The sequence below is a fragment of the Falco rusticolus genome, chromosome 2, assembly GCF_015220075.1.
Source record: "Falco rusticolus isolate bFalRus1 chromosome 2, bFalRus1.pri, whole genome shotgun sequence".
NCBI classification, from domain to species: Eukaryota; Metazoa; Chordata; class Aves; order Falconiformes; family Falconidae; genus Falco; species Falco rusticolus.
In genome coordinates, this window is record NC_051188.1 from 42,272,502 (window position 1) to 42,293,575 (window position 21,074).

Sequence of the window (21,074 nt, forward strand, 5' to 3'; positions counted from 1 at the left end):
TATTGTAGACAGAAAGCAACTTCCAATTCTTTCATAATTACTCCAGTATCTAGATATATTCTTCCTTTAAAAAACCCTGAAGAGTTCTGTACCCTCAGAAACTTACATGCCAATGTTATGCGGAATACAGGATTAGCCTTATCTTAATAGTATTAATGATCAAAACAGAAGAACAGAAAGCTTAAAATCCTTTAAATGAACTGTGAGTAAATGTGGATTTTTACGGTACATTTTGTTTACCAAAGCCCATGAGTCTCTTTCTTGATCCAAAATATATCTGAAGTTACTTGACAACCTTGAGTCAGAAAGCACATTACCATATGAAACAAAAATCTGAAGAAGAAATGACCTAAAGTTTGCATATTGAATGGTTTTTAAGAGAGATATTTGATTAGCCATTATTATTCCTTTATGTGTCTTCTTGCATGTACAGATGTGTTACAGTTGGTTATTGAGGATCACAGTAATGCAGCTACCAGGAAAGCATAAAGGCTTATGAAATGAAAGGTCGTGATTGTTCTTTGGCCAGATTAAAATGAAAACCAAATCAAGGACTTGTATGAATTCCTGGAAAGTATAAAAAACTGTTTTAAAACTTTCTTTTAAAAAAAATGAGTCCACTTTCAAAGTCTTCTCATACTTATGCTGCTCTAGCTGTTAGGAAACGCTGTGCATTTTTGGAAAAAATGATGATTTTTTATCTGGTAGAAGAAGAAGTAATTATTCCTACATCACTGTACAGGTATAAGAATGGAAGCATTTTAGTTACCTATAACGGTAAATTGAATAAATTGTTTGACACTGTAATTTCTGTCTATAAGAGAACTGCAAAAAATGCCTGTAAATACTATCATAATTGCTGATTGTAACTTAATTCATTGTTAATCTGATTAAAACTACATATCTACACATTTTAAGAAATATCAGTTAGGATATTTATGCTCCACTGCAAACATGAAGGGAACAAAATAAAAACATGTGCTCCCCAAAGTGTTACTTCTTTTTTACAGAATGAATAGTCTGAGCTACTTCTCTTGGATGCAAACCCTCTTGTTATAAAGAGTCTGTGTATAATAATGTTTAAATTTCATTAAATTATTTTAAAACTTTTCAACCTACATGATAAAAGAAAATAATAGTGAGTTAATTGTGTTCATTTTTTGTTTCACCTTAAAAATATATTGAAATGGTCCATTTTTAAAAATAATTCTGCAGACTTCCTGGAGAGAGCTGAACATAGGTTCTGCAACTGGCAACTGATCAGCAAGTTGGGTTTTTTACATTTTATTTACATTTTTCATAGGTAAACTGATCTTGGAGACAGTATAGTTTTCAGGACATTTCTTCAGTGTTTGTAAATAGTTTCATTATTTATTTTTCCAAGAACAGCTTGATGTCAAACTTTATTGTTTTCATTTAAACTAGACCTTCTAGGTGGAAACAACAGTATGCTGAGCTAATGTTATTAACAGCATACCCAATGGATCTACTTCTGTATGTATACATTCTGTCACGCATTAATTAATTCAGGATTCTGCCTGAACAAATATATCCATGTCTTCTCTGGGATTAAAATGACGGGTGATATGAACAAGATCTTTGGTTTAGTCTACAGTTATTGAATAGACATCAGCCATTGTTAAAAACTTAAATAAAATTTATGGCATATAATTGAAATGTTAATCTCACTAAGGAGGTTTAAATCAGGAATAATAGGGTTTCACTTGTGATTTTATATTATTATAAATCTTGCTTTTCATGATCTAGGTAATAAAGGACTTCAACTTTCTATTCTAGAAGTGACAGAAGTTTAGGTTTTGTTTTTTTCATAAGGTTGAGAAATGAAACAGCATACCAAAGGTACTGCCTTTTTTCTGGAACACATGATAGGCTTTGCTCATATCAATTTGATATTCTGATGCAGAGGTGTAATTTTTAATCTAGATTAATACATTCCAGGTGACTACCAAACCTCACCACATTAAGTTTTATGCTAAATCATTTTATCTACTTAGTGTCACAAAGTACAGCAAGAAAAACATACTGAAAATTCTGGAAATTAATATAATATGGACAGAGAAAACTCAGACTTAGCAATCACTGCTGGGAAGTATGATGTTACAAGTAATTTTGAGTTTACCAATTACAAATTATCCTTCACAAACAGGCATTTCTTTAAGAGGGCATGCATGTTTTTCACATTTATGGTGATTATCTACCAGGCATTGCAAGCAGATTCAATCTAATTGAGGGCCTGACATACCCTAGAATGGAACTATGCATGCAAACACGCTTTGTGGGGCTCGAAAAGTTGCATGAGTAGGATTTCAATGACAAGAGACACAACATCACAAATTATCAAACTCTTCCTGTCTAGTTTCCCTTGTATGTCAAAACAAAACATGTTACTTGCCTTTTTCTGTGATCTCTTTCACAAAGCCACATAGCCCTGAAAACACATACATAATACTCCATATACCACAAAAAAGAAAGAGACCTTACAGTGATTTTTTTTCTTCTCCAAGACAGAAAACATTTTCCATAAATACCAGAACTTTCAAATTAAGAGGTTTTGAGTTTTGGACTGGTATCAGAATTAAAACCTTTTTACAATATGTGGGTATTTTTTCCTGCAGAAAATATGTCCCGGTTCTTTATATTTTTTTCCTACATCTCCCATTTCAGTTGAAAATTTACAGCCCATTTTCTGAACCGCCGTGCTGGTTTTGGCTGCAGTAGAGTTAATTTTCCTCCTAGCAGCTGGTATGGGGCTGTTTTGGATTTGTGCTGGAAACAGTGTTGCTAATAGAGGGATGGTTTGGTTACTGCTGAGCAGGGCTGACACAGAGCCCGGGCCTTTGCTGCTCCTCAACCCACAACACCCGCAGGGAGGCTGGGGGTGCATAAGAATCTGGGACAGCTGACCCCAACTGACCAAAGGGATATTTCATACCATATGATGTCATGGGCAGCATATAAAGCTGGGGGAAGAAGAAAGAAAGGGGGGGGAGGTACAAACTGATAGCATTTGCCTTCCTAAGTACCCATTATGTGTGCTGGAGCCCGGCTTTCCTGGGGATGGCTGAACACCCGCCTGCCCATGGAAAGTGGTGAATGAATTCCTTGGTTTTCTTTCCTTGCATGCATGGCTTTTGCTTTATTTATTAAACTGTCTTTATCTCAACCCACAGGTTTTCTCACTGTTACCCTCCCAGTTCTCTCCCCCAACCCACGGGTGGGGTGGGGTTGTGGGGCAGAATGCAGGAGCAGCTGTGTGGGGCTTAGTTGCCAGCTGGGCTTAAATCCTGACACCAGCTTCTCCAATCCTGAACATCCTTACTGCATAGTTTCTGTATGAAGGTGCTTACATGCTTGAAAAAAATAGATGAAAGCATTTCAGAATCAAGAATCCTCCAATACTATAGGTTAGTTCCAAAATAATTTTCTTTTGTCTGAGGTAAAAATGAAATATAATTATGAAATTAATTACAGAAAGGTACTGGGGAATGGAATTAAAGTATGGCTTCTTTCTTTCAATTTCACTTTAACTTTTCCTCTTGCAACATTAAGTGAATTTCTTGCTAAACATCTATAGAGGGAATTATGGCTCTCTTGACCAGGCAAGATATAAATTTAAAAGCTTGCATTAGAATTTAAATAGTTTCCACTAATAATATTATTAACCATTCTCAAGTAAAATGAGCAAGATATCTCAGTCATCAGTAATGTCCTCTAATAAGGAAGAATACACAACAATTTTTATTTTTATACATACCAAATTGTTTATTAATGAAAAAAATACTAAGACAACAGGAATGAGAACAGTAGCACATTTGCACTATTTATGTGAAGAAGTGGAGTTTTGGGGGGCTATTAAGCATGAATTATTATCATGTTTAAGAATAATATTCAGAGAAAAATAATATAGTAAAAAAACCCTTTAAAATTTAGATTAAAATTTAGACTATTGCTTAGAAAACCACATTGAAAATGGCATATAAATTTGAAAGTTGGATCAGTTGTGTACATAAACAAGTCACCCAATTTTGCATAATGAGAGGTACAACTTCGGGAAAAGTATAATTGTAAATTTGTAACAAATACATTATATCACTTCTTTTAAGTCTTACTTTTAAATTACTATGTTTTGAAAGCAAAATAAAATTGCATTGCAGTCATAAAATTACCTTCCACCATTTTTTTCACTTTGTGGATATGTTCAGGTATTAACAACTGCCATACTTTATCCTGATACTGATTTGCAAAGAGATTTTTAATGAAGCAGATTAAAATACTTAAAAATTCCCTGACTCCCTCAGGTCTTTTAAAAAATACAAAATTTGTTACCTTTTCTTGCCTCCTAAATGTAGAGATCACACGGTCAGAAACTGATCATGTATGGAGCTGAAGTTTAAACTCCATTTCTAAATCCCATTTAATCCAGCTGAACCTTAGCAATATCACTGAAAGACCTTTTTGTTTCACTAGAAATTGGATGAACTGAGCTAAATCCAATGTAACCATCAGCTTTACTCACTTGACTGTTTTGTAATTAGGGGCTTCAAACTGAATTATTTTTTTTAAAAGGCTTACACCTAAAGTTTATCTTTTTTAATTTTTACTTGTTTCTAGAATAACTGTTTCAATATATTAACTTAGAAATAAAATAATGAAATATATTTGGAATTAATAAATTCTCTAATTTAGCATGTTTATTTTGTTTTGTTTCCTACCATTTCCTTTCAGCTCACTGAACATTCTCGATGTTTGGAATTTTCTTTCTTATTCATGTTTAATTAATTATTTCAGTAAACCTGTTTGAGCTCAGAGACATTTCCAGGCATTTTTCTGTAGTAACACAAACATTCAGTACATGAAATTCATTATTTGTGTTGCTCATGAACTAAATTATTCATAATGTGTAAATTAGTCAAGCCAGCTGCTCAACCACCTAAAAAAGGAGAATATACTAAATTCCTCAGATTCCTGTATTTTCAGAGAGATGTTATTTTTTCTCAGCAATAAGATGCAGCAGACTTAAGGATCTTTAAGAAACTCTAGTTCTTTCTTGAAGCATACAGCTAATAATTTCTATTACAAATAATCTACATTAAGAATTACTGCTTAGTAAATCTTCCATTAGTCTGTGGAAAGTCTGTGACCTGTGTATGCATGGAGGTGATAACATACTGCAAAGAGAAAAGTTACATAGCGGAAATAGTGAATGGTCTTGGACCAGAATTTTGGAAAGAAATCTAATTGTGTTTTCCATCTAACAGTTGAACACTGACATCCACTAAGCTGGTATTTTTGTGATCAAAGTCATTTGCAGAGGAAATGTGTTCAGTGTTTAATTGATTTGAAATTCCAACTTTTTCACCACAAATTAAAAATAATTTAATATTGAGAAGTTTTAAACTGGTTTTCTACCCTGCAGTTATAAATCTGAGTCTTCCCTATTCTCCCCTCCCCCCCCGCCCCCCCCCATCAGGGTACAAAACCCAACCCAACCCAAAACAAATATAGCATATGTGAAGTTTGTTTTCCTTAACCTATCATTAAGTTACCAAAATTAATATGTTAGATAAACAAACAATCACACACACATTCTCTGAGGCTTTACATTTGATATAAAAATCAAGAAGTTGATTTTTCCCCCCACACTGTTCAATAAACTAAGTATTGGGATTGGAATATTCATTGGTAGCATCTGTGGTAAGTAATTAAACTGTGATGTTGAAACCACTTTCACAAAATTAACACTTCCCCAAAGCTTATGATTTAATGAGCCCATTTATTAAAATCTTCAATATTATTTTCTATAAGTGGTCTTTTTTTATCTTTTATTGCACTGCTCAACTTTAATTTTATCTTAATTTGTAAATATGTCCTCGCTTTTTTGGCATACATACTGACTTTTGTTCTAGTACTTTTGGGTCTATCTTTGAAACTGATATTAATTTGATCAATTTACTTATCATCCTGATGTGTTGCTCAGTCAAATGTTATTCAGTTTAGGAGAATAGTAATAGTTTTACTCCCCCCTAGCTTCTGCCTCTAGTGAGGTCTTTTCACAATGATTTTATTGTTCTGTGTATTTTACATCGTGGCTGAAAAAAAAGAGTGCAAAATCCAAGATGCAAGCTTTCTACAGTCTTAGTTATACTGATGCAGAGATCTACGTTTAACATCATCATACCATGCTCTCTCTCCAGCAAAAGAAGAAAAAAAATAATTTCAAGACAAATCCCTTCTTAAAGTGAATAACTATTTCATATGTTAGATATTCACTTTCCAGGTATCTAGTTAGGTGAGATTAATCTCATAGTACTTTGTAGTTTTTCTTCTCTAATCCTTGAGGAAAAAAGCAATATAATTCTGAGACTCGTGCATATTTTGCAATAGTATTAAAATACTACATAAGAAGTAAGTTCTAGAGGTCAAATTGCATTCATAATGAAGATGAACCAAAAAATCACATTAAAAAAACCAAGATAAACTAAAAAAAAAAATTAAATTACCCCAACACTAGAAGAAACAAAAAGGTTGGGCTGTGACAAAATGTTCTTGTCTGGTCTCCTTTGGTTCAAAGGAAAAAGTTTTTATTTCAAACTCTTCTGAATCATTTTTTTTTTCTTTTGAAAGTGATAAATTGAATAGAAGATTAGGTAAAAGTATGAGAAATGCCAACAAATGGAACAGAAATGTTATTCAGTCAATAACAGGAATAGTGTACTTTTGAAAATTACTGGGGGTTTTATTTTTAACTGAAGTTAACTGTGGTTAATGGTAGCCTACCAAAATTGATGTAATTTTCACAAAACTCCTATAAGAGAAAAAGTACAAAGAAATGGAATACAAAAGAAACATCTTTTCCTTAAATAAAATTCTCCCATTTCAAATATGATCTTGGGGTCTTTGAAACAGGCAAAAAAGATGGGTAAGAAAACCTCATGCAGAAGGGGAACTGTCTATCTGAACACCTTTTCCATATAGTATATTTCAAGGATAAGTGTTACAAATGTCTAATATGAAGAATTCTTCTAGTACATACATAATCTCCAAAATGTTGATGGCTCAACTAGAACTAGAGAGGAAAATGTTTCTGATTATGTGTTTTTATATTATGCAGAATCAATTTAAGGGAGAATGAATGATGCAGAAAACTGCAAAAATAAGGACTTAACATTTGGGAAGGGAAGTCCAACCCACTCTTAGACCTCTCATTACCCTTTCTCCAGGAAGACCATTCAATATACTCCATTGTACCAGTCCAAGCATCTGCAATCCCTTTGTTCTTCCCACTTTTATATTTAAAAGTGGCAGATTTCAAATGATGTCAAAAGCAATAAAGGTTTCTGCTTTTAAAACTACCTGTTGTTAATAGTTGCTGAAAGTAGTGATTAATCTTTGCCTTCACTACTTTCAGTGAGTTATGTTTGCATGGCACCTGGAGGCATGATCTATGAAACACCAACAACCAGCAGCAAAACTTGCCATATAGGATAGTTTAATCTTGATTAGGGTCAACTCTCACCCTGTTACATTCCTGATAAGCTCGTTACTCTAAACCTATCTAAGATACCTCTACTAAATTACAGAAATCATTACTGATCTGGATGATGGGGCAGGGTATACTGTCAGCAAGTTTGCTGATGACACCACACTGGGAGGAGTGGCTGACAGTGACTAGAAGAGTTGGGCTGCCATCCAGAGGAATCTCAACAGGCTGGAGAAAGGGGCTGACAGGAACCTCATGAAGTTCAACCAGGATAAGCATGAAGTCTTGCACCTAGGGAGGAACAGCTAACACCAGTACATGCTGGGGGGGCCCCAGCTGGAAAGTAGCTTGGCAGAAAAGGACCTGGGGTCCTGGTGGACGCTACACTGAACAGGTGCCAGCAGTATGCCCTTGCCACAAAGAAGGCAAAAAGGTGTCGTGGGCTGCTGTATTGCCAGCAGGTCAAAGTGGGTGATCCTTCCCCTCTACTCAGCACTGGTGGGGCCACATCTAGAGTGCTGTGTCCAGTCCTGGGCTCCCCAGTATAAGAGAAAGAGAAGTAAGGGAGACTACAGAGTCCAGAGAAGGGCTGTTTAGATTAACAGATTGGAACATTTAACACCTATGAGGAAAGGCTGAGAGAGCTGGGACAGTTCAGCATAGAGGAAAGAGTGATGTTATCAGTCTGGCTCTTCTCAGTGGTGCCCAGTGACAGGACCAGAGGCAACTGGCACAAACTGAAACAACAATGTTTCATCTGAACATCAAGGAACATTTTTTTACTGACCACAGGGGTCACTGAACACTGGCACAGGTTCAGGGATGTTGTGGAGTCTCCCTCCTTGGAGATATTCAAAAGCTGTCTGGACATGGTCCTGGGCAACCATCTCTGGGCAGCCCTGCTTAAGAGCAGGAGTTGGACCCAATGATCTCCAGAGGTCCACTCCTAGCTCAACAATTCTGATTCTGTGATTATAAGTAGAAAATAAGTACAGGTTGCATTAAACACATATAGAAGTGCTATATGTTATAACAAGGTACGCTTATCTGAGTTTGACCCAGACAGTCAGTTTCCAGGTAATTAGGTGTGCAATTTAAGCTGTGCCTTCCAGGGACTGTACAGCATGCGGTTCCCCAGATAGCTACAACATAGCTCCTGAGCACACAGGCTAAATCTACTCCATTGACAGATTTTAATGTCTTTCTGGTTTGGGGGTATTTGTGACCCACATAGAAAGTCTTGTTACCTTGTTTAGATCCCAACAGAACTGTGAAGTCTGCAGAAAGCTTGTTTTTCTCCTGTGAGAAAAACTCTCCAATTTCTGTTGCCCTCATCAACCACAATAGAGTCCATTACAAGATAAATTCCACAAAATAATTTAAAAATTCATTAGCACTGCTTTTTTGTTATTATTGCTACTCATAAGCAAAATATATTACTGGAGTGTGAAACTACAGTGTTCATTATATACAGTGCAGTTTGAATCTGATGGTATGCTCATAGATGAAACCACAGCCAGGACAGGTCTAAGGGAAAAAGATATCTGAAAAGGTATTCAAAACAAGATTTCTAATAGTGGTCAGCAACTTGCAGCTCTGTTTAGAAGCATAAACTACACTGGCAGACTTAAAAGTGTTTAGCACCTATCCATTTTCCTTAAAATTGCTATGAACAGCTGCATGTTAGGCACACTGGCAAGTCTCAGCATATCAAGTAGATGCCTAAATGACAGTGGAGCTTTGCTTAGTTATTAGTTATTAGTAAAATTAGTTATACTAATTTTCATTGCTGAGATCCATGTGAGCCATTATGATGCTGTTTATTTTTAAGATTAAATAATGCGTGTAAACCAGAGTTTGAAATAGAAAATGGCATGGGGTACACTACTGTTGCTTGACCCACTCCCATTGCCTTTATTTTAATAGTTTCATTGAACATACAGGATTTTCAGATGTCAGTTACAATATCCTGGCAACCTAAACAGTTGTAAATCTTATTGAAAGAACTTAAAAATAGTTTGCCAAAGAGGATGAGTCAACATACACACACACACACATTGTGCAATTTCTGCAACGTTCTGATATAATATACAATCTGACAGTCACTAAGACAGAAAGACAGAAAAGTGCCAAATAATGACTATAGATAATACGACCTTGTAAAAACAACACGCAAAACATCTTCTCAAAACTAAAAACTTTACTTTATGCAAATAAAATTGTATTACACGTAACTATGCAATGAAAATGGTGCTGGTCAGAAAATATATGGTCTTATATATGATCAGAGCCTATAATTGATTTGGACAGTTAATATAATCTAAATTATCAACAAATATGTGTTTTCACATGGACACACGATACAGTCTAATGGAGACATTTATGAGAATAAATGTTTCACACAGAATGAATTGCACAGAAAGAGCAACAGAAGTAGAATATTTTATTGTTCTGAACATTTGGCAATGCAGAATTAATATAGAGAGGCAAGGTTTGTATTTTCTATTCATCACTATCACTCGCCAATAGTTTTATGACCATCTACAAAAGTGATTTACCCGGTGAAGATCCACTCTTCCACTAAATAAATTTATCCCAAAATATTTAGTAGAAAACCATATGCTCAGTATAAAATAAGACACAATAAAAAGTTAGGTAAGTTGCCTGTGTGCTGGATAAAGAAATAGTATTATAGCAGTATGTTGCCACAACTTTTCATTTGAACAGCATCTCATGACAGCTTCAAAACATTTACTGATACTTTAATGACACTTACTGGTTAGAAAACTGTATTTGGAAATGAATGTCACACCTAACTGTGTTGAATGGTTATAATTTTAATATTTTACAAATGTTCACACTATCACTTATCTACGTAAGAAAAACCAGCCCTATTGACAGCACTTCTGGACAATTTTAGAATTACCTAAAAGACAAAAAAGATCCCTTTGGATCATATCTGCATTGAACTATCAATTATTACTTCAGATAAAATATCAGCTACCAAGATACCTCCAAAGCCAGAGAAGTTGCTATTAAAATAGAAAAAAAGTTACCTTGACCTATATAAGAAAGCAGAGAAATGACAGCATGTTGCAGAATCACAAAACAGACAGTGTTGGAAAGGACCTCTGGAGATCATGTATTCCAACGCCCTGTTAAAGCAGGTTCTCCTAGGTCAGGTTGCACAGATCCATGTCCAGGAGGGTTTTGAATGTCTCCAGAGCAGCAGTCTCCACAACCTCTCTGGGCAGCCTGTTCCAGTGCTCTGTCACCCTCCAAGTGAGGAAGTCTTTCCTCATATTCAGATGGTCCCCCTTCTCCTGTTGCTGGGCACTACTGGAAAGAGTCTGGCTCCATCCTCCTGACACTTGCCCTTAAGATATTTGTAGACATCGGTAAGTTCCCTTCTCAGTCTTCTCCAGGCTAAACAGGCCCAGCTCTCTCAGCCTCTCCTCATAAGGGAGATGCTCCAGTCCTCCCATCAAATCCAGAGCCCTCTGCCAGATACTCTCCAGTAGTTCCCTGTCTCTCTGGAAGTGGGGAGCCCAGAACTGAACATACTACTCCAGACATGGCCTCACCAGGGCAGAGTAGAGGCAGAGGATAACCTGTTGGCAATGCTCCTCCTAATGCACCCCAGGCCTCATGGTCAACTTGCTGTCCACTAGAACTTCCAGGTCCTTCAATCCCCAGCCTGCACTGGTGCGTGGGGTTATTCCTCCTACACTTGCCTTTGTTGAACTTCATGAGGTTCCTCTCCACCCAACTCTCCAGCCTGTCCAGGTCTCACTGAATGGCAGCACAGCCTCCTGGTGTATTGGCCACTCCTCCCAGTTTTGTTTCATCAGCAAACTGGCTGAGCGTGCGCTCTGTCCCTTCAGCCAGGACATTGATGAATGAGTCTAAGACGATGACCCGGTACTGACCCTTGGGGAACCCCGCTACCTGTAGGCCTCCAGCTAGACTCTGCACCATCAATCACAACCCTCTGAGCTCTGCCCTTCAGCCAGTTCTCAGGCCACCTCACTGTCCACTCATTTAACTCGCACGGCCTGAGCTTACCTGTGAGGGTGTTACGGGACAGCGTGTCAAAAGCCTTGCTGAGGCCAAGGTAGACAACACCCACCGCTCTCCCCTCACCTATCCAGCCAATCACTCCACCATAGAAGGCTATCAGGATGGTCAGGCACGATTTCCCCTTGATGAATCCATTTTGACTGCTCCTCATAACCTTCTTTCCCGCCACGTGCTTACAGATGACCTCCAGGATGAGCTGTTCTCTCACCTTTCCAAGAATGGAGGTGAGGCTGGTCGGCCTGTAGTTTCCTGGGCCTTCCTTCTTGCCCTTTTTGAAGACTGGAGTGACACTGGCTTTCCTCCAGTCCCCAGGCACCTCTCTTGCTCTCCATGACCTTTCAAAGATGATGGAGAGTGGTTTGGCAATAACATCTGCCAGCTCTCTCAGTACTCAGGGGTGCACCCCATCGAGACCCATGCATCTGTGGGTGTCAGGTTTGCCTAAGTGTTCTCTAATGTGATCTTCCTCAACCCAGGGAGAGTCTGCCTTTCCCCAGACATCCTCTCATGCCTCCAGAGTCTGTTTGTGTTGTTCAGTCTTCTGCTTGTACTGACAATAATCAACGAATTGCCATTTGACAGGCAAGTGAAGTTTCAGTCCCAAATTTCTCCTACATTAATAAGCTAATAGAGGAATATGTAGATCTTCTTAGAAGCATGCCTGAAACCTACTTTTTTTATGGAATGAGATGTTATTACTTCTTAATGTAACCAATTTATTTTTATTTGCTTGAGTTTAACATATAAATTACATTAAAAATATTATCAAACTTCCTCGCATTTCCAAATTTATACTATTCTGATAAAGGTCAACATTCAAATTGAGTGACTGCTTAAATCAGTTTCATAAACCCAAGCATTTAACACCAATTGAGATGCCACATGGTGCCTAAGAATCTACACAGGGCCAGTAAATATGGCATGATATTTATGAGGGAATGCTTTCAGAAAATCTGCTGGGAATCAAGCAGCAGGATAATCCATGGCACCTCTCAAATCAGCACATAGTTTTGTTCCTACGTGATGGGAACTGCATTAAATCTGCATTGGCTACAGGAATCTAGCTGATGTGAAGTCTATATGTAGAGGTGAACAAGAAACTGAATCACACCTTCAGTCCTTTCAGATGAAAATTATTATCTCCTGGCATCCAATTAATTTAGAAATGATTGAAAGAATTCACAAAACATTGTAGAGGATGACTGAGTATACACAGCATTTACACCAGATCAGTAGGTGAGAACCACTCTAAAATCCTGGAATTTTAGTCAAGTGTGAATTCACAGCAGCACTTCTTTAGTGAACTAGAGATGGCTAGAGAATTGAAAAACTTTATCAATTCGTATTAATAAAACGGCTTTGAGGGAGAAAGGTGGAGATTGACTAACACTGAGCGATATCCTCAATTTTTGCTAAGCAAAGGATCGTTCAATTATTTCATCTAGCCCAATATATATTGAAAAGTTCAGAACTCAATGAACTTCAGTCTGACAGCTGCCTGGTTAATTGTTTTTTTTAGCAGTACAGACAAATACTTCTTTGTCAAATTCTAGCTGAGCTGTGGAATTTACATGTTTGCCTCAGAACATCAATTATCCAAACCAGGATTTAAAGGTTTTCCACTTGATTATTAGATGCAAATTAATATACACTCTTAAAATCATATATGACCAGACGTAACGTGTGCATTCTGAGAGTATTTAGAGGCTTTAGCATTTCCTACAGGTTCCCTACAACATCTCTGTATAAATAAGAACAGGACCCGGGTGGATCAGTTCACTTTCTCTCCAGTGATTTACAGGGTATTTAAGTACTTCACTTTATAAGGACTGGATTGTTTCTTCCCCTGGGCAAGTAACTTAATTTAGATGCCTGTATTATTTTCACTGGATCTAAGCCACAGTGTATTTAATACTCAAAGACTATGCATTATCCTACTGATGTGCTTTGCAAGCCTCTGAAAGTGGTATTATTAAAAGTGTTGCAGACAAAAAGGCAATAATATCCATGTTTTTACCCTGTGCTATTTCCTAGATTTCATAGTTAACTAATGATCTAAAAAGAGTTGCAAAACATATCCATTAGAAACTTAGCACACTGGTGCAGTACAAGTTATATTTAACTTAATCATTTCTTCAAGTAAATATTTGTACTTTTTAAATCATAGATATCTTTGCTGAGAAACACTAAAACATAACATCCTCTTTCCTTACTCTTGCTATTCTAGGCACTCGCTATCATCCATTAACTCCTGTTGCTTGTAAATTTCTTTAGCAGCCCAATTGTCATTTGCAACTTCTCAGACTTTTAAGAAACACCATAAAAATAATGTTTTGCCCAATAGAAGCTGCACACATTCTTGGCTCATGCTGTAGCCTCAACATTAACAGATACATTACACTGTGTACAGACAATCAGCAAAACCAAGCTTTTAATCTTCAGTAAATGTGTTTACATCACTAGTAAACAAAACAGATCTAGGCAAGGGCTCAAACATGTTAATGAATTGCACTGAATGTTTCCAGGTACAGCCTGCGTCAGGGAATAGGAGATACAAGCACAGGAGAAAGAAACCACTCTGTTTTGGAAAAGGAGGAGAGAAAGATAAGGAGAATTCAGTGATACAGAAATAAACTTTTCTATACTGTTTGCCTTCAGGGCCAGAAGTTAATGTTTTAGAAACGCAGACAAGGTTAGACTTTTGTCTATATAGAATTAGTGAAGATTCAAATGAACCATTTTGCTCCTTGAGCTGTGGGGATGGTAAACACTACATCATGCATCATGAGGAATGTAGTCATTAGATATTGGGTCAGGACAGCCGTCAGGGAACTAGGTGAGAAAACCTTTAGCTATTCTAGCCAGATCTTAACGGGCATTTCTTTTCTTAACAACAGATTTTCACATCTAACTAAAAGATTCACAAGAACATTCCACTATAAAGGAATGAACTAAATGTATACGTATATGCATATGTGTATGTGTATATATCCAATGATCAATATACACTGGGGTCCACCCAGCTGGAAAACATCTTGGCAGAACAGGAGCCAGCAGTGTGCCCCTGCTGCAAAGAAGGCTAACAGTGTTCTGGGCTGCATTACACAAAGTATTGTCACTAGGTCAAGGGAGGTGATCCTTCCCCTCTACTCAGCAGTGGTGAGGCCATACCTGGAGTGCTGTGTCCAGTTCTACGTTCCTCAGTACAAGAGAGACATGGAGATATTACAGAGAATTCAATGAAGGGTCACAAAAATGCTGAAGGGACTGGAGCATCTCTCCTATGGGGAAAGGCTGAGAGAGCTGGGGCAGTCCAGCCTGGAGAAGAGAAAGCTCAGGGGGATCTTACCGATGTGCATAAATACCTGACGGGAGGGTGCTCAGAGGACGAAGCCAGGCTCTTTTCAGTGGTACCCAGTGAGAGGACCAGAGGCAGTGGGCACAAACTGAAACACAGGAGGCTCTGTCTGAACATCAGTAAATATTTTTCTACCGTGAGGGTGACTGGGCCCTGGCACAGTCTTTGGAGGTATTCAAAAGCCATTTGGATGCAGTCCTGGGCAACTGGCTCTATGTGTCCCTGCTTGAGCAGAGGTGTTGGATCAGATGACCTCCAGAGGTCCCTTTCAACCTCACCATTCTGTGATTCTGTGATTATGCGATTATGCATGCGTTTATTATATCATGTCAAAAAAGGATATATCCACAAACTGTCTTTAGTGGTTTTGCTTTGTTTTACATGTACTAATTTTGTTTCACTTTTAAAAATATTAAAAAAGGTTTTATTCACATTTCATTTTAAAATACTGCTGAAAATTGAGGGCAACTGTAGTAGCTTTTAGGCACACTTTTTAAGCTACTAAGAAAGTAGCTCAGAGTTTTTGAGTAACTGACATAATGTCAGATTAATTGTATTTGTTGTTTGTTTCTTAACTTGTTTGTTAATTACTCTCAGTGAAGAATTCCATTAAAAACCACCAGAAAAAATATTTATGATAAGCTTGTAAATGAACAATTCAAATAAATAATCTAAAATACTTCAGCATTAACAAGATTTAAGGTTCCCACCCAATCTTTACTCTCTCCTAATCCTTTAAGAGTGAAAAAGAACATAAATTAAAAGATATTTTCTGTAAACATCAATGTAAATAATTTAAAACACCTCTTGAAAGGAAGTAACTACCTTACCTATTATAACATGAAATAATTTCTTATATTGGTCACACCACCAATCTTTCTAGTCTGACTTGAATGAAGAAATACAAACTACTTTAATTTAGCAGATGGTTTCAGGCAAATCAAAGGAGCAAAATTAAACTCAGGTTCTATGGCAACATTGCATGTTTTATTATTTCATTTTCAGCTTCATTATACTCTTCTTTCAATATGTTAATACTGATTGGCTTCTCCTTAATTCCTCTATTGAATTTTGAATTATATTCTCTGATACTCTATTACTCAAGTCTGACTACATTGCCAATATAATTACTGCACCTTGACAGTGAAATGAGGTATCATAAAAACTCAGGCTATAAATTTAAGCCTTCATTTTACGCGAATCTCAGTACAATCTTTCCAATCTGTTAATAATCGTTGTCTACAACTTCATCTTTCTTAGTGAATTTAAAAGTAAGGAACCAAATTTTTTTTTTTTTTTTTTTCCTCATGGGTCCAGTGATTAGCTTTAATTTTGACCTGGCTTTCCTCCAGGGAGGTCTTCAGTTAATTTTCAGTGCAATGGCAATGATTGTTTTATTTGTTTTAGACTTAAGTATAAAACACAGTAGGAAAAATTTCACCTTTTGGTAACAAAAAGTAAATTTTCACCTTCCAGCTCACAATAATTTTATGTTATTTGTTTTCTGTTTATAGGATGCAGTACTCAATTATAAACAAACACCAGTGCATAATTTAATTTTCACATTAAATTGAACAAAAAAGGGCTGCCATTATTTTTTTATGATTCTGAACAGCTTTGCTTTTAAACATCCAGAGTATTCAGCAGTTGCAGATTATAAACCAATGACAGTTTTCACAATAACAGTGATATTATTATTATAATTATTCTTAATAGTATTACTATGATTATTAAAATAAAATAATAATAATTTTATAAAATACCTGAGGTGGAAGCAGCGGTAATCTGATATAAGCAAGTAGCATACTTAGGTCATTGCATCGCCTCTGCGTATCATACTTGACCCACATCATTAAGGCATGGAAAATGGTCTCTTCATCAGGAACATTCACATCATCACTAGCAAGGAGTTTATGGAGTTCTTCAGCCGGTAGAAGTAAGAATTCTTGATTTCTTATAACTTCCATTATATTCTCCTGAGAAAAAGAATTTCAAATTCAGTAATACTGTAAGAAAATAAAAACAGCTGTTAAAACTAATAAACCCATAGGAATAGTCAATACCTGCCATACCCAGCCCTCTACAGCTCACGAGAAAAACAAACCAAAGAATATTAGACAGCTATAGTTGCAATTCATGTATGAATATACTCAGAAATCCATATGAAGATTATGTGGTAATATTGTAACTAAAAAAATTCACTATTAGTAAGTAAAGGCTAGGGCAGATCTGCATATTGTTTGAATTTTTTATAAACTCAGTTGTAATTGAGCACATTCAGTACGCTGTAAATATTCACATGCACATGGTACATTTTCCTGTATTTTTTTCACTATGTTCTGTTTCTTAAAAAACTTGTCAGTCATATACAGTTATATTATCAATGTCCAAGTGATGGCTGTTTATACATATGATGAGACTGAGAGGAAGATCAACAGCATGAACTTAGCATTATTTCTTGAACTTGTTTAGAACAGATTGTTAACATCCAGCTAACACGTAAAATGTAAACAATTAAAGCCTCACAGTATTGACATTTATAATACATAGAGGAATAACTATAAAATAACTAAACAAAAGCTATATAAACTGTATAAAAACATATAGATATAAAATATATAAACTAAAGAAAAATGTGTCTTTTAGTTGACTAAATCCTTAGGACTGAATTAAGTGTGCTCTGAACTACCTACCCTACATTAACAGGACACAACAGAAGCACAGTTCTGCACCGTGCCTTTCTCCAAATATTATTTCTTTTTAGGGTGCTTGATCTCTATGGAGAAATTGTAAATGTGTTCTCATAATCCTGATTCACAGAAAATTACCAGAAGAAAATGAAGTAGGTATAGATTGAAGGCATAAGACCCTCTCCTGAAAAAGGATCTAATTTTTGACATACACCAAAAATGTAAGAAGTGTTGGAGGGAGAAGTAAGCTACAATATCTGATAGATAAAATATAATAATTAATTTCATAATTCTATTTTGGATAGACTTCATGAAAGTAAGATGAGAAGCAGGGAAGGAATGACAGAACTAGTAAGGACTTAAGTGTAAGAACATCAGAATTGAGGGAAGTGGATAATTGCACCGCTACGCCCACTAAATTCAGTCCTTAGCATATCAAAATTCAAATTAATGCTGTCTGTAATTGCTTGTTTGGGTCTGAGCCAGGGGAAGACTTGACTGTTCATCAGGAACTGAAATAGAATAACACAGTATTACTGAGATAATATAATTAATATGGGTGGGATAGGGGGTGGGAAATGGTGCAAGATGTAAAACATCAGAATTATACTCTTGCCTTAGTAAGTCATGTTGTCCTCCCCCCTGTCCCATGCAATAGAAGGAAATTATTATTTTAATTCTCCAACTTCATATTTTTTGAAAGTTACTGCTTGAAAGAATCTATTAAAAATTATCAGCATATTATTTTATATAAGGCATCAGAGTTTAATAACACATAGATGTGACAATATAATGACACAGATCATTGAAATGTGTAATGTAATTACACATCCAATATATATGTGTAAATATAATTAATTAGCTAAAGCTGAAAGTGATGCTTATTATTATGAATGTGAACACTTTTACATGTAAAACTCAACTTTCAATGGGTAACACATACATCCAAAACATGATGTTGACACAACAGACAATCAAAGATATATATATGGTCATTGTCTACATTAATGGTGCTGTTATGTTATCTTTAAATAACTTATAATTAGATCAAAACATGACTCAGTTCTTTTTTAAAACTGCTTGATTAAATGTCAACAGGTACATAAAACCTAGATTTTTATGGCTGAAGGTTTTAATCTATTGACTCCTGATAAAGTTTAAATTGTGTGACTAGAACATTGTACAATAACTTGGAAATGTAAGGGAACTAGTTTGCAGGCACTTAAACACAAGTTGGCTTAATTCATTTTAATTAAAAAGCCATAAAACTCAGAAAATTTCATTGCACTTATCCATAAATTGATTTATAAGCCAAAGTTTCATTAAGGCTGGTTAAACTGACATTAAATCCCATTATGAAAAAAATATAACTCTACTTCTTAATAGGAACCAACATCAAACTTTGCAATAGCATATTAATCCGAAGACCTAATAATACTGAGAAACACTGCGATGGTAGAATACAATTTATGAACTCACAGAACTTAATTAATTTTGAATAACATTTAGAGCAGGGGTTCTAAATTCAGACTAGTAATTTTAGGTTTGATTGAGATTTTTTGTAATTTTTATTTTCATTTGCATATACGCTTAAGAAGAATTTATGCCAGCCTTTGTCATGATTTACCATTGACTGAAAGTAAAATATAAGAAAGCTTTCAGACAAAACATATGAGCTCAGATCTGTTCTTCTAAACATGTGGACTTACACTAGTTTAATGTTATTATATATATCTCCTTTCATATGCTATGCTTATATTTATTTTATACATACAAAACAGCAATAAAATCCAGGTTCTTGATCTTCAGACTAAAAACTTTCTCCTTCAAATATGTAGCATTTCCTAAATTGACTATTGAATGTTTAGAACTTCCTAGATCACATTTTAATTTCTAGAGTTTCAAGTCATTTGGAGCTGCAAAGCACATTTCAATGGCTTGCTGTTTTAACATAACATAAATAATTTATTATATGCTCATTTTTTAAAAAATATATGCCTTTTTTAAAATATAACTGGTCACCATTTTTGCAATTTAGGGAACAGGATTCAAAAGATATCTGTGATCTACTGGTTATGATTTTCAGGATAAATAAAATAAATTTTAAATTCTCCTGAAATTAAGGTGCAAGATAGGAATTCAGCTACTCAGTCCTGCTCTAGTGAAATGCTTTCAGGAGTGCTTTGGTCCTTACAGGCTGAGAAATCTTAACTTTGAGAATAAAGGTACTCTGTGTTTAAGCATGTCCAGAGTTATGTGACAGAGATGTATGAGTTTTCAGAACCTGTGACTTTTGACTCTGATGCTTAAGCTTAGTAGATCTGGTCTTCACTGTCTCCTAAGTCTCATAATGTCAACTGGGCTGTGACTAATGCCTCTCCAGCATGGGTCATTCATGTAAGCCTTTCTCTTCAGCAAGAATTGTAATGTTTTAATTAAGCAGAGAAGGGAATTTTTTACTTTTAAATTAGAAAAGGTAACTTACAGTAGGAAGTATTAAAGTCTCTGAACCCACCTGGAGAAAGTTGTGTCACTTAGTTTCCCTTCCACTTTCTCTAAAATGATCATGCAATAACCACTGCTGTGCAGTCATAGTATTTCCATGGCAAAGCTGTTTCACTTTTAAATGTTATCACCAGCACACAGGGTTTGAAATACATGACCATAAAGTTTTAGCACAGTAGAGTCACATACCAAAACATATCTGCATTTAAGTGTAGATAAGCAAGCACCTGAGTATCTGAGTCTAACAGACTGGGCATCATAGGAACACAAATGCTTAAATGAAATTATATTATCACCAAATGGAATTTAAAAAAATAAATTCTACTGCATGTATCTTTATAATGGTGTTATCAATACAATTATTTTTTTTTAATCATGACCTGCAATGATCATTATTTCACATGGAATCAAATTATCATGGAAAAGCTAGTTCTCATTGATGTTTATGCCATTGATTTCACTAATCAGCGTGCATCAGTTGTAAGGAAAAACCTGAGAATAATTTCTTCAGTATTATAAAACATATGAAATTATTCCATACCCTGAAAAAGAATGTCATGTTCCAAGAGTGCTATTTAGAACCTGCTACACTGGAGTTACTGTGCTAGTAAAATGCTTAGCAGGTTTTTTAGTTTTGGATGTAAGGGTATTATTTAAGAAGTTTTACATTGTAATGATTTTGATGCTGTGGCCCTTCAAATACAAAAATGAGAAACAAAATAATGCTGAAAAAAAATGTATCTGTACGCTGGCCTTTCACTAAAATAGTACATCACTAGTCTCAACGAGTATTTTAAGCCTGCACTGCTTCTAGTTTAGAACCTGTTTTATGAGAACATTTAAATACATGAACAAATAGTGCATCTGATTTCCATATTAAATCATTACATTCTGAAGTGCTAAAGACCTGAAAGCCAATTTTGATTTTGATAAAGCTTGA

General features: G+C 35.7%; 1 protein-coding gene across 2 annotated transcripts in view; it reads right to left on the reverse strand.

Moving 5' to 3' along the window:
* KLHL1 (kelch like family member 1) overlaps positions 1-21,074 on the reverse strand; it is a 228,455-nt gene that overhangs the window by 74,962 nt on the left and 132,419 nt on the right. For both annotated transcript variants that reach the window (XM_037377835.1, XM_037377836.1), the window contains exon 5: positions 16,703-16,915. In XM_037377835.1, coding sequence (XP_037233732.1) covers positions 16,703-16,915 — 213 coding nt within the window. The remainder of the gene's footprint in view (positions 1-16,702; positions 16,916-21,074) is intronic.